Genomic DNA, 19,137 nt, shown 5'->3' on the forward strand with positions numbered 1-19,137 from the left:
GATGAGACAAAAGCAGTGACAGAGGAGATGCCTGAGGATACCATGCTGCTTATGTGTCTGTTCTGCTCGTCCTCTTACCTGGAGGATAAGTGATAAGATGGGACACAGATGAGAGCATCTTCAGGATTGTGCTGTGCTGCAGGCAGATTAAAAAAAAAACGCTACTTTGGGTGAGGTTTTCAAGTTTGTTTGTTTGTCACTCAGAACAGCTTAAAGTGGCGTGAGGTATTTACTGAAGCAGAGACTCCATGCACTCAGCTGCTTCACAAATACACAATTTGTGAATGTCTTTGTCAATATGGGACTCTGCCACAGAGAAAATGAGAGGAAAGGAAAAAAAAGTGGTTTCATCTTTTAGTTACACTCCACTAAGCTGGTTTCCTGCATTTGTTGTTGGAAAGCTGGTGGTGGTGGTCTCTGGGGGCTTTGAATGAAAACACATTTCTTCTCTGGCTGCAGCTGCTGCATATATCCATGTGCAAACAGCCAGCAGATGCGTCTTGATCCAGGCAGCTACTGCATCCCAGCACCCCATTTCCTTCCAACTTCAGATTTACCTGATCATCTTCTGGTCCCGATTGTAGAGCAAAAACGATCCCTCATGAGTAATCACCACTGTTCTATTCCAGACCAGTAAGATAACTCATGTTGACGCCGTGCATATGGAGCCGCTTTGGCCGTGGAGTTCTTGCACAGAGCTGCTTTGGACTCGACAAACACTTCAGCTGCTAAATAATTTGTTGCAAACAGATTTTGTTTACCCGCATGTGTTTATGAATGCATGTGTATTTGCATACTTTACGTGCACACTTGTGATGAGGTTAGTTGACGCTTGTGTAATGTGTGTAATGACTGTAAGCAATGCAATGAGATGAACTTTCTGTAAGTTTAAGGATTTTAGCCAATTTCACTACATAAACTCACCTTCAGCGTCTGTGAAAATGCTGACTGCTGATGCACTTTGCAGAAAATAAAGCTGTTGCGAGATGTTTCTGAAGACAAATCTTTGGTGTGAGCATACTGAAAAAGCTGCAGCTCAGCTTTTAGAAAAGCCTTCCCATCTGTCAGATGGTGTGTTTAGCTGGATAAACATCAGTCAAGGGGACACAACAAGGATGGCAAAGTCCCTCATGCAGAAGTTACAGCTACTTAATATTCCTGAGTTTATCAAGGATTAATTGTTCCATCTGCCTCTCATTAAATCCAGTGAACAAAATAAAAACAAACCAACACTCCCCTTCTCTTTTTCCTGATGTGTTTTCTCATTTCATTAGGGCTAGTGAGCTAGAACAGCTAGTAGGCAGTGAGGTGAAGAGGAGGAGGAGGAGGAGGAGGAGGAGGAGGAGCCTAGGCTGGACAGTCAGTACCAGAGGGAGAGCTGGGAAATGTGATCATTTTTCTTCGGGTCTGTCATACGTCATAGGCTGCCTCATTTGTCTGCTCCTTTGTTTCCACCAGGCTTGCTGTTCTAGGATTAGGCTGCAGAGCGAGAGACAAGCTGCTAAAGAACACAGGAAAAAAAAAAGAGAGAGAGAGAGACAGTCATAAGAACTATATAACCTTATTATTTCAGTGCTTCATGTTTCTTTAATGCAGTACTTAATTCTAATGTATGTGCTGCACTATTTAGTACCTGCTGAGTGGCCAAAAAAATGGAATAAAAGCAGGTTTTGGAGTGTGAGGGAAGTGTTTTTCTTTCCTTCTTTCTTTCCAATTGCCCTGCAGTTGCACAGGAGTGGTGTTGACCCAGTTTATCTCCCGCTCAGGTGATTAATGCAACATCACTACAAACAAAGGTCACATCAGGAAGCAGGGAAGCAGGCCAGAGCACAACAAGAGCTAAGAGAGCTATATAGGGTTACTGTTATGGTTGATTTATTTATTTATTTATTATTGTGGGGTATAAGAGAAAGGGGAAAAAAAATAAAAGACATGACAAGACACACATAAAATCAAGCCAAGACACAATACCACACTCACAATGTTATCATAAATACTTTTTATTAGCATCTCTATAATCAGTTAAGCTTGTTTTGTTACCTTGAATATTTCGGAAATTCCTGTACACCTGGGACATTCCAACCTTTTAACTTTGAATGGAACACAGAACTAATCTGGACATTAAGAGTAAGCACCAGCTGGGAAAAAAAGACACATAAGGAGGTATTTTTAAAATGTCTGTGCTGCTCATTTGTTCACATAATAGAGCGGGGTTCAGCCTGAGGGGTTGGTTCCCCTTACGGGGTCACAAGATCAATCACGACGTCTAAAATGATTTTTTTTTTTCAGTTTTCTGCTGTAGAATCCAATTCAACATTTTTTAGGGGAAATCGTTAAAAATGCCTCACTTGTCTGGTCTTATCAATACTTCAGTACTGATTTAAACCACATTGTGTCATTGCTCATAATATTCTGCCAAACCCTGGTGGTGTATGTGGTTTTAATGTTCATTTAGAGGCAGCACATACACACAGCCGGAGTTCCTTGAAACTGTGGAATGTTGTGAATTTAGGTCATTTTGTCAGAGTCAGAATTAGGCCTTGTGTTTTTATTTCCTCCACTGTGTTGCATTTTAAAGAGAGTTTGTGAGGCTAGCCTTGAATCACTGCTGCTTTTCAGTGTGCTGCGTCTTTCCTCAGCTGACATGAGACTAAATGCCTTTTTTTCCACTGTTACAGTAATCATTTTAACCAATTTCAGTTTGCCATGTGAGCGCAACGTTTCACTCCAAGGCCATATTTAAATACAACAGTAAGTGTAATTATGCTGCGTCTACCTTTTTCTACTCTCTTACTTTCTGCGGTTATCTAAATTATAATCTCTGCTCTCAGCGTTCATACCGCAGCACGTTCTCTGAGGTATTTTACAGCCATGGTTTCTCTTCCAGAGAAATTACTGGTGCTAAATGAAGCAATGATTTTCTTTATATGTGCCAGCTGTAGTGAAAATGGTTTTCAATCTGCCAGAAAATCCAGTTCATTTTGTGGAGATGAGATTGAAGATGGAATGAGTGAACAGGGGCTATTTGGGGGTTTGATCTAACGCTCTGATAATGTTGCATCAAACCTTGTTTTGTATGTATGTCTTTCAATGGTCCTATTCATGAAAATTTCTTTTTGATGTTCTATTAAGGAGGCATTCACAGCCAAAAAAATGTAGAATTAATACTTACTTCTAAACGCATTCACCCTCTGTAAAGTAGAAATATCGCCTCAAAGACATGTCAGATTCACAGAGACAACACTATCAAAATGGAAATGACGATCTGATGCTGAAATTTGAACCATTTGTTCCAACAATGAACATTTCAGTTTGTTCATGTGGTGGTCTGGAACAAATGTGAGCAAGCTTGACAGACTTTGAGCTCACAACCCTGTTCAGCAAATAGATAATCAATTAAATGGACATCAAAACATTAATACAAGAGCTGTATCTGGCTTTCCATTTGTGCTCGCTTTTAGTCTAATGTAGCCTCTTTTCTTCTCCTTTCAGTTATGTGACAATATGTGAACACACCGGCTTCATGCCTGAACAAGCACTCACTTTTCTGTAGTCGCAACAGCATCTAACTTGGCCGAACTCTAACATTTACACATGTTTTTAGCATGCGTGCAATCTGGAAATCATGCAATGGGTATTCAATGGCACAACCAAAAAATCGCAACATTTTGGCCAACAGTGGCAGAGAATTAAAAAAAAAGAAAGACCCTAGAGGCTGAAAGAAGATGATGCCTGGGTTGACAGCCAGGCAGGAACAGTCCATACTGTATGAGAAGGGAGATGGTGGCGTCTCAGAATGACTTGTCATACTTCACATTCAAATTTCAAAGCCATGCTGTGGCTCAGTTCTCAGTCTGTTGTGGGCATGCCTAGAGGAATCCATTATAAAAAATGAAAGTAAAAGTGACCTTTGTCAAGGGATTTCGAGAATTCTGCATGCTTGAATCATGTCTGTTACTGTGGCTGAGCTCATATCTTCCCTGTCATGCTCAGGTGAATGGGAAAGAGCTGTCCAAGTCCAGCCATGAGGAGACTGTGGAGTCCTTTCGTGCTGCCAGGGACCCCGTTGTGGTGCAGGTCATCAGGCGGACCCCCAGCGGCCGCCCCCACGGCCCCCCTCAGGAAATCCATGTGGTGGATGTGTGCACTCAGACCGACATCACCTTTGAACACATCATGGCGCTGGCAAAGCTCCGGCCTTCAACCCCTCCTGTGCCTGACGTCTGTCCCTTTCTGCTCTCAGACAGGTATGTGATGGAGGAAATGTATGTAGTTATCAACAAAATGCTTAAAGACTGTGAGTCCCACTCACTCATACAACAAATAAATCATTTATAGTAGTTAAAAAAAGATAATATAATTGTAAGCAGGTCAGTGATTTACCATCATTTTTTAGATATTCATTTAATTTCATATGATAAAATTTGACGATTTAGTTCACTGCTGCAGAAAGCAGTTTGTTGTTGTGTCCTTGTTTTGACTTTGGCTGCGACTGATGGTAATTAAGCAGAAAAAATAAGTAGTGAGAAATGTTATTGAGCTATGAAGCAGAAATATGAGTGTTTGCAGGATTAGCATTACAAGTAGGCAGGATGCCTGTAAAATACAAATGCATTGTGTAACCAGCTGCATAGCTTGTTCTGACAAATATAGATTTGTTTGATGAATGAGTCTTCCAATGTCCTTTATGTTTTCTTTCCCCCACAGGACAAAAACATAATAAAAAAAGACAAATTGAGGGCATGGTTAAGTGGTCCTAATTATATGTATGCATGAGGTGGGCTAAATGGGCATGGTCACCCCCACTTTAGGAAAATACATTTTACAAGTTTTTGAGTAGTTTAATTGGAACAAGGCATCAGAACGCATATGAGAAATACAGACACTGACAATGGCTGCCAGACGGGGTTAAAGGTAGGGTAGGAGATTTTGAAAACTCAGTGAGAGTCAGCCAGATTTCGAAAGTAAACACACGCCCCTTTCTCTCGGTGCTCACCCCGAAGCCACGCCTCCCAATCACATGGACGCGCATCACCTGAAGACGAGTTGCGGTCTGTGACTTCGCCCATCATGCATGTACCTCTGTGGTGCGCGCAGAGCAGGAAGAGAGTCGGATTGTAAAGAGAAGTTACACTAATTAAACAAAAAGTGCATCATAATGAAATCTCCTACCCTACCTTTAAAGAGTGCATGTCTGTGTTCTCTGCACCACGGCCCACTTTGTCCTCCTGCTGTATAACGTTCAGCACACAGCCTCTCTGTTAGCTGCTAGCTCCCTTGTCAGTCTCGGGATAGCCCAGAGACCCCATCTGGTACAGGAGTCTGTGCCCATGCTGTTTCCTCCAGGTGGTTTCCAGGTCATTGATTACTGAAACAATACAAAAATGCAGTTCTTCTAAGAAAGGATCAGCCCACAGACTTCCAAAATATGTCAGCCATTCACCAGTAACAAAGGTTAACCATAACACAGTCAGGTACAAAAAAGAAAGGTCAGTGTTTAATTTGTTGTTGTATGAGGTTTCCACTTTCAGATTGATGCTCAGCATCTTTTCTTTGTGTCACCTGTCTGCTTAACAATCTGAACTTTGAGTCAGCAGTCAGAAAAACTAGGTTTGACTCATCTGTATGTTCAGAAGAGATAAAAAGAAACCCAAAAATCAGCAGGTGTGGGTTATAATCACTAGAAGTCTAACCACATCTCTGGGTGCTGGGGTGTACATTACCTCAAAGCTTCTTTTATTGTATGTGAGAAGAACGCATAAAATGAAAAGATCTGGAGAGTTTGGATGTATCAACAAGAGGTTTTCCTGGAAGACAACAAAGGAAACATGGTTCATTATTTCATCTTCAGGCATTTCAGTTTATATTCGGTTCATCTCAGAGGAGAGGTAAACTGTGAACAAGTTTAGCATAGAGGAATATCTGGGTTTCACCTCTAGGGAGTGAAACAATGAAACAACAGCAGCGCAGGAGCTTTATCACACAGAACTGGTGAACTGGGCCTGTCTCTGAGTTTGGTACAGTGGGTAATTAATTAAAAAAAAATACTTTGAATTTCAGTTCTGTCATCACAGAAGGACTGCTTAGATAATCAGAAACAGAGTTTCAGTAAGCTCTCTCTCTCTCTCTCTCTCTCTCTCTCTCTGTGTAGGTCACTATTACAAACATCAGTTATTGTCAGCATTGTCATGAAGTTATAAAATATTACACACGACCTGATCAGAACCATTAAACATGTATATAAACGTCAGCACAGAATTCCCCACAGGGCCTTCTTCTCATCATAATTGGAGCAGTTTTGTGTATCCGTTTGGACCTGTGCTTGGTTTACAAGGTGATTAAAGCAAATGGGCTAATAAAAAAAACGCAGCAACACTAGGCAACGTATACTTACAGCCCCGGGCCGAGTCCAAATGTAATCAACGTGACCCATAAAACCCACATTTTCTGTTTTTTTTCATCTGAGATCAGGTGCACAATCCAATATACAGCAGATTTTATAGACATAACAAATGCTTGACGTCTTACATTTGAGGCAACACGGTAAATTTGTAACTATATTCTTTGTTCCCACAGCTGAATGTTGTTATATGAACAATATTGAGGCTTCAAACATTCTGACATTTACCACCATTTATTTATCCCTGGAAGATTGTGCTGGGTAATTTAAGAGTCAGACAGCCCTTGAACACGTCACTCAGCGTGTTCAGCAGTGTCTTTTTCCAAAGTTTTTGTACACCATGATTATCCTGTGTGGCACCAAAGCTGCTCATCTCGTTAGGCTCACACAATGCGGTTTTGTTCAGTGACTGAAGCAGGCATAATAGAATTACACTGTGCAATGTGTGGGGTTTTGTCTGTCATGAGCAGGAGGCAAATTACAGTACGTGGATATGCTGTTATTAACAAGAGGCTGTACTTTTATCACACACTCCAGCAGCACTGAAAGCCCTTGACAAATCCTTTAGTCTTCAGATTCTGGCTAAGACAAAAGTGACAAAGTCCTGTCACTTTGAGGTTTAGAAAGAAAATGAATAAAAAAAGTATTTTGCTCACGCCCCAAATCTCCACCTCTTTCTTAATCTTTGTCCCCCTCCCTTACCATCTTTGTGTCTCTTTCTGTCTCTCCTGACAGCTGTCATTCTCTTCATACAATGGACCAGGATTACTATGAAGGGACAGACTACCTCTCCCCTGTTCCAGTGGATGGAGAGAGAACTGAGGAGTTTGAGTATGAGGTAAGGATGATACTTTGTATCAGAGCCAACCAGAAGTCTTATAATATATAATATTTAATTCTGTTTTAAATAATGTACAAACACTTGTCTAACCTCTGCTAAACTCAAACACTCATCACTTCATATTCAGTGGTACTAGCAACTGGTGGAAGGGCACAAACACTAATTGACTCTACAGGCAGATCCCAAGGGGACAGTATAGTGACAGATAATCAGCCACTCTGCAGACAGCTTGCCAGAATCCTTGCTTCCATTTGGATGTGATAGCATCCCTTTACATGTATGCCTTTTCCCCCTAAGTTTAAAAAGTTAAAAAATAAAAAAAACTTCCAAACATTGTGACATTGGCTAATTGTATTCACAACTCTGGAAGAAAAACCAAGCAAGCTGGTTGACGGTGAGCCCGATCAAACCCAATTAAAGTGAGCTGTGTGTGGCAGGAGCGAGTTAAAGAGAGAGAGATGTATTTGCTTCTGCATCTTTCCTGTAGTGTAACAAGATGAGTAGGATAGGTGATGTTTCTAAAGCTGTTGATCTCTGACACATACAGATGTACATGCAGGCGCACGGATTCAACTGTGACAGGAACAGATAAACAGACTCTGCTTTCCTCACTTTGGTGTAATATTCTTTATTTCCGAGTCATTGAGGTGCGAGCATATAGCCAGTGAGCGCTACGACTGGTTCTGATGTATGATTATTGCCCGCCCCTCCCTCTGCTTATTTGTTCCATTTGAATTTGCTCTGAATGCTTCCATCCCGTGAGCTTGCACTGTCTTTGCACATCCTAAAGAGATTTGTGCACCCACTTGGATCACCGAGGCCCCAGTGTCATATTGAAACAAATATATTGGAGCATGTCTTTATGCCTCATTGGTATTAACAGATCCTGTTATACTGTGTGTATGCTTTTGCAGCCTGCAGCATTTTTTATTGTATTTCATGCTCTGGGAGTTTTATACCACATTGCTGCCCGCATCCTTACTGTATGTCAACTGAAAACACTGAGAGAAGCTGATGCTTTCAGAGATGACCTGATCTCTTACTCACCCCTGAAGGTGAGAAACAAGAATGAAGGAAAGACGGTTCTTGAAATTACCTTTGTTGGATGCAATGCCAGTGAGAGCAGTTTGCCACTATATAACCAAGAGAATCTCTAAATCTAATTCACCTTTCAAATACAACACAACATGATGAGGTGGAGTCATGGCACTGAAGTACATATTGACTGTACACTGTATATTTGAAGCTGGAGTGCCAAAGAATATACCATTATAACGTTTTACATCACTGACTGCAAACACTTTCACATTAACAGTCAGAAACTAGCCTGTGCAGCAATGCCCATTCACTCAGTGGAAATTCTCTCCAGTTAAGTGGTCTGGAATCCTCATTTCCACTCAGTAAAATCATCACAATCACACTAATCCTGTTTTTCTGAAATGGGTCGAGCTTTATGCGATCACTTGCTGCTTGCCTCATTCATAAATATTTACAGATTTGCTTATAACAGCTCAGATTTCTCACGTTTTTTATAGCAAAGCAGACAGGAGTCATTTACTGCCATAACTACTCCACGCTGCTAGTCTGATTGTCACTCTGCCTACACTCCCATGCTTATATTGCTTATTGGTTGTATGTCTATCCGAATAAGGGTTTTTATTCTGCGTCAATTAGTACTGCTGTCTGGAATCCAACTCAAAACCACAGAAAACAGACTGATTCTTTGTATAGAATAGAAAAAGTATTAGCGTGGCTAGTCAGGCTGGTCAAAAAAATACATGTCTATTTTTTTCCAGCCCTGCATTAAAACAATGTAACAGGTTGTGTTGATGTAGACATGTTGGTTGGGATTCCAGTGAGACGTGAAAAACAATCAAAGAACACTGCAGCACCTTTTTAAAAATACTTTGAAACACAAGTCCACACCTTTGTGAGCAGGATTTTTGAACCTTCTCCCTGGGTCTTTGAACTGATTCTAAGTTCTATATAGACACGGAATTTGTGTTCTTCTTTGTCCTTGCTGGTGGTTGTCCTCCTGGATTAATGAAGCAGATAAGCCAAATATCATACATGTTCTTTGATTCCTTGTGGCAGCACCACCATGTTCCTAACCATTCCTTTGATTAGTTTTGGTGAGATAGTGCCCCCACCCCGTTTCTGCCAGCGGTACCCATCCATGCATTTGTGACTGCTTTTTAAATTACTGGTAATCAAAGGCGAGATTATTATGACAGCATCCAGTGTGCTTTGATGGTGGGCGACAATCTTCCCCTTAATCACGCCATCGCAGTCATTAATTTACTGTCAGCCCTCATCCTTGTGCCACACTGCAATCTCCTGCCTGAGAGGCAGAGAGCTCGCTTGGAAAACAGAGAAAAACAATCAAAAGGCTGGAGGGAAACAGATTGGTGATTGTGTGTGTGTGTGTGTGTGTTGGTTCAGGAGACATCTGAGCAAGTGGGTGCTTTTTCTACACAGTAAAGTCGTAAAACAAGGAAGCTAAAGAGCCTTTGTTAAAGGAAAAGGGGTCATACATGCTTCATCCAACGTGTTGTAATTGTAGCAATCTATTTTCTCTGATTATTTCGCCACAGGTCTCCGGTGGTATATGCAGCCATTAATTAGTCAGAGGTAACTTTAGGGTTATTTCACAGAGCCAGATAGGGATGATGCAGTACCTGCTCACACCTCTGCTGTGCCTCCGTCTCAGCGATTAATTTGTGGTTTATTTTTAGACTGATGTCTCCGAGACATTGCCAGTGTTTTCAATATTTCCCACAGATATCCCACAACTTCACACATCGTATTAGCATGCAAGATGTGCGCCGCCTCTGCAGCTTCCATTACCTCCACGACTGCTTCGTTGCATCTGAAGGTGTGCTGCTTTAATAATATCTCTACCAACAATAACGGTGGTAGCTCATTGGAAACATTTTTAATATCGTTAATGACCGATCGTTGCAGCTTATTTTGTTCAGGCAGTCAGTACCAAGGCTTCTACTATCTTTTTACGGCGTTTCCTTACATGTCGGCCAGGATTTAAAGTTGTCATCACTTCTGAGGAAGTCAATTAAAGATCTGAGCTCCCCATCAGGTAAAGGCTGTTGAAAGAGATAAAACGACAGCTCAGATGAGACCGTTCTTCCGTTAAGCTCTTTTTCTCCATTTGTGTGCAGGAATTACTTTTGTGTGTATAAGTGTCTAAAGGAGTGTGTGGCTTAGCAGCAGCAGGTCCCCAGTCTACAAACGCCTCGAAGATCTGTCAACGTGTGTGTGAAAATCCAAGGTGCAGACATGTACGAGGAAATGAGTGACAGGGGAGGAGAAGAAAATGGGAATTCAGCTTAATGGTGTGTTTGTGTGTGTGTGTGTAAGGAAGTGTCATAAACAGCTTAGAAGTGCCGGTCACAGGCACCACATATTGGCCTTTCCCCCATCCTTCCCTCATCTCATCCTAACATGGGCAGACTTCACCCCCTCGCCCACCAGTCTCCCTCCCAAACACCCACCACATCTGACACGTGTAAGCAGCCAACCCATACTTGTCACAGAGGAAATTAATCTCTCTGTTTCTGTGTGAGACCCCTCTGAGCCCCACCAGAGCCCCGCCGCCACCTCATTTCTCTCTGCCCCCTCCATCCCCTTCTCCACTCCACCACCTCGCTCCTGCTGCTGAGATTCAGTGTGTTTCTGCTCTAATGAAGACCTTGGGAGGAGAGGCCATTTCACACTTGATTCCCTCCAACACCCTTGACATGTTTCAGCATTTGGAGATGGAGTATGGGTTTTTGCTGTTTGGTGTTTGGCTGCACCTCTGTTTTGGATAACTGAGAGTGCAAAGTGGGAGCAACATTAACCGCCTAGAAGCTCAGGCAAGGAGAAAACACAGATTTAACATGAAAGGAAACTTCTGGCTCAGATGGTACAAGTCTTATTTCTTATTTATTGTATTTATAATCTTAAAATGAAGAAATGTTGTAGAAAGCAGGGTAATACACTATGTTCCAAAAGACTCATGGGAAACTTGACAACCCCTGATTTGTAAGTCAATACTTTGTTGATCTCTCCCCACGGGAAGACAAGTAATACTTGTGCTGCAGCAAATATGCATTTCTAATAGCATTAGGATAATTATAGTTTATTTATAGTCTAATATTCTATAACTTGGCAAAAACATGAAAGAAAAACACTTGAGGTCCTCTGACATTTATCAAAGCTCCAGCAGTCAAACTGCAGCTGAGAATATCTTTCATGATCAAACACTTTCAGACTCAAAAGTCCTTGGACTCGCGCTGGCAACGCAGACTCAATATGTGTCTCAAAAACAAGACTGATTTTTCTGTTGGAAACTTTTAAGAACCTTGTTGTTTGATCTCCAATAGAGTAGCTCCTCAGTATCCGTACATTGTTATGCATGAAATGTATTTGTTTTGTTGTGTATGTAGAGATAACGATCAGTTTCCTCCTCTCTGTTACCACATGGTTGAAGCAACGCAAGTGTGACTTGTAGAATCCAGATGCCTTGCTTCAATCTTTTGAATGAAACTTATCTGATGATGATGATGATGATGATTCATCAACACCACATGGTTCGCTTTGTGTTCTTCGGAAGCACAAACAAACCGTGTGGTGTAACTTAGATAACCTAATCTATCTCAGCAGATGGACTCTTGTCACTTCTGTATTTCTCCTTTCTCTACACAGGAAGTGGAATTGTGTCGACTCAGCAGCCAAGAGAAGTTGGGGCTAACTCTGTGTTACAGGACAGATGAAGAAGAGGATGTGGCCATCTATGTTAGTGAGGTGAGTAAATGACCTGTCCTTGATGATTTTCAATTCAATTCCTTCATCAAACAGAGATAGCATTATAATGCTGCCAAGAAGATAGCATCATTATATCAGCTTGGCAAATATAAAATAAAGGTAGCCTTGTAAGTGTTGCCTCTTTGCAAAGAGGCTGTGAACTCTCTAAGGCCTCCTCAAATCCCACTAAATTGTTTGGCCTATCCAGGTTGCATCCTAAACAATGCTAGAAAGTCTGGACAGCAAAACAACATGAAGTAATAGCATTAGTATTCACACATACACACTTGAACTCACACTTACACTGAGTGTGAATTGTGATTCCATTCTGATATGTCTAAGTCTGGATGCTCTGCCTAAGTGTGTGTGGAATTCCATGCAATGTGGCACAACATCAACCCTGGAGGTGCAGACATACAGAGATGATCCACAGCAAAGCACTGTGGACGACAACTCAGAGAGACACCGATAAAAGGTCTGGCACTGGTTTGGTGAAGGTTATCTTTTGCTTCCAATGCTTCTGCTTTGGAAAGCTGCATTAACAGCACAGCTCTGTGGTTACTGATACCACTGTTACCACAGCAACATGCAGATATGGTGGACACACACATCTATTCTGATCTCTTGCCAATTACAGTGTGGACAGTCTGTCCTAAAGTTGTGAGTTGAGAAACAAACCTGGTTTGTTAGCTTGGGTCTCTTAAAACACTGCGACTGTGCCTAAAATTATTCTCTATTTACCACATTGAACACTAGTCACTGTCCACTGTTATGAGTGCATAATTGAAAAAGTACAGTGTCCGTGACACATGCACTACTTTCTGCTAACAAATATCAGACACTGATGAAACACAATGATGAGAGAGAGTGCCCAAAACCTCAATTTACTGTTCACTCACTAGCAATTAAATTAGACCAAAACTGAGTGTCCATTATATGGGAGTAACGAAGTAGTGAAGAACAGGGTAATTTTGGACACAGCGTGAGTCTTCTCTCTTTTATCTTTTTCCACTCTGCTTTGCTCCTGGTGATGCTGAAAAAAACATGCAACATACACGTATCTTGCTCCTGCCAGCTATTTTTCTGCCAACCACCATAGTTAGGACTGCCAGCTGTGAAAAATGAAAATATTAATACTCTTGGGGCAATAGGTATATGCATATTCTACAGATATTTCAGTTCTTTGAAGTCTCACATTTACATATCTCTTGTTGTTAGGACCGACAATCACCATCCTTCTAGATCAGAGCGGCTCCGTCAAACATCTAAACAACCGAGAAATCCCAGTTTGCCAGACTGTGTCAATTGTGACATTTGGTATTCTTCCCTCACTTTATGATTTACTTTAGTGAGCAAAGCAGGCTTCTCTGTTGGGTGCAGTAATTTTAAAATTGAACTCTTTTATCAACCACCAATGACATTATTGAACAGTTTGGCAATGATTTAACTGTATGATTACACCGTTGCCTGCCAAAAATGAAACAACTGCCAAGACACATAAACAAAAAAACTAAACAGAAATGCTCTCAGGTACCATCTGTATTGTTCACAGTCTTAGTGCAGCTGACATCAATAAGATGCGTTAGAAAAATACTTTTTCTCGCACTTGTTGGAAGCATAGAAAATACTGTTCTCCATTCTGCTCAACTTTCTCTCAAATTCGTTTGAAGTTGCCTCTGACCATGCAAGGTGTTCGCTGAGCAGAATATAAATCACCGTGGTCGGTGGCTCCCGGCTGCATCCGTAAGTGTTTGCTCTGTAAGAAAGGGCTCAGAAGAGTGTGCTGCATTCAGATGAGGTGACTGTATGTCACTGTACACAGCGTGTTAGAGGAGGCTTTAGGTGTTCTGACTCTGCATTAACAATGACAACACATCAACACGGTGTTAGGAACACACCAAGGTTATTTAAAAAGCCAAACTTTACTGCTCTAGTTGAATGGGCGTATTTACATTAGCTGTGATGTTATTGGAGCTGATCTCTCAATGTGACTTTTTCTACCTGGAACAACATCCCCCTTAAAAATAGATTATTTATGGTTTGAAGCTCTGCTCAACTGTAGAGATTACCTTCAATTTCTTCTAGTCCTGCCTAGGGACCTCCCTCCCAATAAATGAGTGGTCCTCTGTGTGGGAGTGGACCACCATGAAGACAGAGTGGTGCAGTCACTCCTTGTCTTCAGAAGTCTCATTTGATTGGAGAAAGTAAAATGAATGGCGCCAGATGAGGATTGATTGGCCAATGAAAGAGTGTCCCGCCCTCTTGTTGACTAGCATTAGTTACAGAAGGAGCAGGTCCAGGCAGTAAATGCTGTATGCTGTGAATTATGATATATTTATTTGCCAGAAAATGATATCTGAGGCAGGTACGATGGACTTAGTGATAAAGGAGAAAAAGTATACACTTGCTTTCACCCAAGGGCAAAACTGACCAGGCAGCTGTGGTAACAGTCATTTTATTTTATTGTTTCCCACGTCAGCACACATAGGAAACATTTATCTTTTATAAATGAGTTATAACTTCTGGCATTCCTTGTTTCGTAAAAAGGTTTTTTTTTGTTTTTTTTGTCTCACAGATCAGTCCAAACAGCATTGCTGCCCGAGACGGACGCATCCGAGAGGGGGATCGCATTTTACAGGTGCAGTAAGACATGACACCTCTGCACCAGCTCTCATTAGGTTCATCATAACCTGCTTTCATTTTGTCACATTCAACCACTGTCTCCCAGCACAAGAGCCCATTGATTTTTAATGGAAGCACATTAAAGGGGGAACTCTCCCCTGCTGTGATTGTTAATGGGGGGAAATGTCCCCCTGGCTGTTTTAGTTACAGACTCAGCACCAGCAGGGGTTTTAAAGAGTTCTGGTTTAGGGTGATGCTGTGCTGCAGCTTGATGCCTCCTGAGGGATAGCTGAGAGGATAGGACTGTTACTAGCCCCTAGCTTCATCTTCAGGGCTGAGATCTGGAGGAACTCTGATGAGGAGCGTTATTTGTTAGAGCTCAGGGCTGGATAGTGCTTCTTCTGAGGGTTTGGTGGCTGATTATTGTTTTTGTGTAAAAGCCTCTTATTTTAATGTTTGTAATGTTAAGCCTACATTAATGGATTAACTTTACTACTCGGGGGACAGCAAAACTACATGAAAACATCATCATATATTATTAAATTGTGAATGCAACTACTGTTGTACACCTCTACTTCTAGCCATCATGTAGAAACAGTTGCATCTGATTTTTTTTTTGTCCATCTTCTCTGTTTATTCTTGTGAACTAATTGAGCATCAGAACTACTGCTGCACCAGTAAACCCAACAACTACATTCGAGGTCATTTGACCAAAGTGGTGCTTTGCATTACATTTGTAAACAGAGGTGTATGGGTTTTACAACATTAAATATGTTATGAAGTAAACCATCTGCAACAAGGTTCTCCCCCATTTTCTTGGCTACACCCAAATCTCACCCAGATTTTACATACATGCATACAGAGTAACAGTATGTGAACAGTGAGTGGGAGTGTCTGCATTTATGGCACATGAGCGTCCATGAAACTTAAACAGTTGCATTTTGTGGAAATATTTTACATATGTTATTAAGGACACTAAGCATTATGAGAAGAAGAACATAAAAAACAGAGAGAGATAATCAAATAGCCAGTGCACCGAGTATTAGATGTGGGGAGTAAATTGCATAAACACTGTTGGCCTAATTGGTGTACTGGCATCTGCCATGTGTCCTGTTACTGGCTTGAGCCTCTGTGTGTGTGCGTGTTTGTGCATGTGTGCGTTTTTATTTATTTAATAATTTGTGAGGCTCTTGCACTATTATCCAGCAGTGACAGGCCCATTACTCTGCCGGCAAAAAGATGGACGCTACCTGTCAGTGGCCAGTTAATTGTACGGCTAGATGTATGTACACTGCCGGATACTTTAGCGAACACAACAGCTCCGCTGGCCCATGGCCACTGTCTCATTCATAATCACTGCTTGGTCCTGATTCATATTTGAGAGCAGCTCAGTGTTCACAGCTTTCCCTGGAAACAAGAGGTGTTATTGTACAGTGTTACTTAATTGGGACACTTTGTATTCATATTTTTTTTAAAGAGAAAATATAGGTAAGCTTCGATGTGTGTGTTCAAATGTTTGCTTGGTTGTGTCAGTAATCATGTTTGTTTTTTCAGATTAATGGCCAAGATGTACAAGACAGAGAGGAGGCAATGGCTGCGCTGTCCAACGAAGAGTGTCGAAACATTATACTGCTGGTTGCCAGACCAGAGATGCAGGTAAGATATGACCACACATTTATTGATGTATTGTGCTCTACAAGGGTTGATTGATAAGGTTGTGGCCTGAGTCAAAAGTTGTCTTTTTCAGTCATTGCTGGTTTGCAATATTTAATAACCAAAACAGAAATACCTGACTTTGAGCATAATCACTCAAAGAGCTTCGACTGCCAACTCCATGTTGCTCTTGCATCATAACTCATATCAGGCCTAAGGCCACGTGCTCATTCACCCCCTGTATCCTAAAAATGGCTACTTTAAGCCTAATATGGGTAAAGGAAGCATAATTTACAAATTACAGTCCTGGAGGTTTGTCATTTACAGTACTCTTCCTAGGAGTCAGGGTTAGCCAACCAACCCCCTCCCCCCACAACCACTCCTAGTGGAATCCACCACCGAGACACCTCATCATGTTTTATTTTTATGTACCGCCACTGTAATTGACTTCCAACGGTAAGCCATAAAAGCTAATGGCATGCTAATGCGGAGTGAGTTCAGGCCAACAGCCGAAGGCGAGTAAGTGGAAGGACTCTGTCGCAGTGCAGATGAGCAGGAAGCAACAGTGGACTCTTCATAATTAAATGTGTCTGTTAGTAGTAAATCTGAAGTCATCAGATATGGATGCCATTTGGTTCACATCAAACAGACAAACAGATGATGGATGATGTGGAGCAAACAGGTCAAAGGTGGCAATTTTATGCCCATCAAATTGTATTGTCCTGATTTTAAGATTAGAGTGCATGTTTTAAAGATGAGGAGTGCTTTGTTAAGGAGCTGTGTATCAGTCACTGCAATGCTTGCTGTTTCTTATTTCGAAGCCATGCTGGGGTGGAGTTTTTTTTTAAAGAAAATCCCATTTGGGCATCCATTTGGAACACCCAGCTATTTGTTTTGAGACTCTGTGTCACCACAAGCTTTAGGCCTTGACAAATAACACTCTCTCTCCTTCCTTCTTTACTCACCCTCAGCTGGAGGAGGCCTGGTTGGATGATGAACACAGTGAGTTTCTGGAGCAGCTGAAGATGGAAATGCTGGAGGAGCAGCAACGAGAAGAGATGGAATTAGCTGCCTTACAGGAGGAGCAGGAGAATGAACAGGTCTGACAGCAGGATAGGATGCTGTATTTACTCTGATAGTACAGTCAGGTTCAAAAGTTAGTACTCCCTCTTTTAATTCTGTTTTTTGTGTAAAAAAAAAATTAAATAATCTGATCCTTGTGGGTAATAGTATTACAACTTCAGATGAATGGCGACATGTAACTTTTTTCATTGTGCCATTAGTTATTTAGCAAGAAAACAAACAAACAAAAGAACATGGGTTACATTAAGTAGGCCCTTACTGCTTCTATGGCGGTGATCATCATCTGGCAGCCTGCTGCCACTTTTCATCCAGCCCCTTGAATATTAATGAATTCAGGATTAGCGTAGTAGTGAGGGAAATCTACATTTTTGGTGTCTAACCCAGGGATACTGACATACAGCCATTTAATCAGGGGGGCTACATAATAGCATAACAGGATGACAAAGTTGTTTGTTGTTGTATTTGTAAAGACCCACTACAATCAGATGATTTTGTATTATTATTGTATAATTTACACAAAAACAGAATTGAGAGAGGGTGTACTAATGTGTGAACATTACTCTAAATAGCAAGTGGTCAATAAAGCTTTATTATTTACATAGCAAACTCTAGAACATTTTGTTTGCTCTATTAAATCGAATGAAGCCCTCAAAAAAAGAGCCTTAAATGGATAATACAGGTTTTTTGGGGTATTGCCCTTAGTTCAAGAATAATCAAACTAGATGGCCCAAAGGCATAAAATGAATGAAAATAAATGTAAGAAACACAAATAAGTATAACAAAATACATATTTACACATTATGATTACTTCATTTCTTATTGTCATTATATATATTATTTTTCAGATGGTTCCAGATGCTCCAGGTAATTTCCCACAGATTTGTCCCACAATGGGCAAATTGCGTTTTTGCAACAGCACAGTTACAGAAAGCAAAAGATAAGAAAAGCTATATACATAATAAATTAAACTACTGATAATATGCAATAGAATCAAAAAACAGTTTACAGATTAACAATTACTGCACAGATGAGTGGAGGTAGAAGTGGTTTGTAGAAAACTGTACATAGTGCATCAAAAGAACAAATAAGTAATTTATTGTATAGTGTGGTGTGTGAATATTGCACCTATCAACCACCAATCCACCTGTTGTCCATCTGTGGAAAAGTCTTCTGCCAGTGACTCTGAAACAGCATCTCAGTCTATAATCTTTTCTTATTATTTCAGAAATAGTCGCGCTGTAAATGTCTCTTTTGTCCCTGCAATAGTTGTGTGGCAAAAGTTGAAAAATGAAGCTGCGCTACATGAAAGAAGCGCTGTTTACTGTGAGCGTCTGAGAGCGAGCTCCCCTGTTCATCCGGAACGTCTGCGACGTAACTTCCGGGTTAGCGTAACAAAACATAGCACCGCTAATAAGTCAAATAAAAGTTTCCAGTAAGAAATAACAGTGAATAACAGTGTATAACAGGGGTAAGCAGAACAATGCACCTTCCGGCTGAGATAACAGTCCGCTACGCGTCTATTATTGCGTTCAGGGCCGCTTTTCAGATGTGTAGACGACTCAGCTAGTTAGTGGAGATACTTCTCTTGTCTTCAGAAGACATCTTTGATACACCACGTCAGAGGCACAAGGCTCTACAATTGGACAATTGAGCCCCTTGTGATATCGCTCGATGGTCCGATTGGACACTGACTTGCCCGTAGAATAATACAGCCAGTCTACATCACACAGACATG

The 19,137-nt window shown here is 41.2% G+C and overlaps 1 protein-coding gene across 3 annotated transcripts in view; it reads left to right on the plus strand.

The window, feature by feature from the left end:
- Window positions 1-19,137, plus strand: part of LOC114452618 (PDZ domain-containing RING finger protein 4) — a 104,349-nt gene that overhangs the window by 81,140 nt on the left and 4,072 nt on the right. For 2 of the 3 annotated variants that reach the window (XM_028432033.1, XM_028432035.1), the window contains 6 exons: window positions 3,994-4,247; window positions 7,136-7,238; window positions 11,946-12,044; window positions 14,620-14,682; window positions 16,221-16,322; window positions 17,291-17,419. In XM_028432033.1, the coding sequence (XP_028287834.1) occupies window positions 3,994-4,247; window positions 7,136-7,238; window positions 11,946-12,044; window positions 14,620-14,682; window positions 16,221-16,322; window positions 17,291-17,419 (750 nt within the window). The remainder of the gene's footprint in view (window positions 1-3,993; window positions 4,248-7,135; window positions 7,239-11,945; window positions 12,045-14,619; window positions 14,683-16,220; window positions 16,323-17,290; window positions 17,420-19,137) is intronic. The other variant, XM_028432034.1, reaches the window with a different exon arrangement.

This window comes from Parambassis ranga, chromosome 19 (genome assembly GCF_900634625.1).
Source record: "Parambassis ranga chromosome 19, fParRan2.1, whole genome shotgun sequence".
In the NCBI taxonomy this organism is placed as follows: Eukaryota; Metazoa; Chordata; class Actinopteri; family Ambassidae; genus Parambassis; species Parambassis ranga.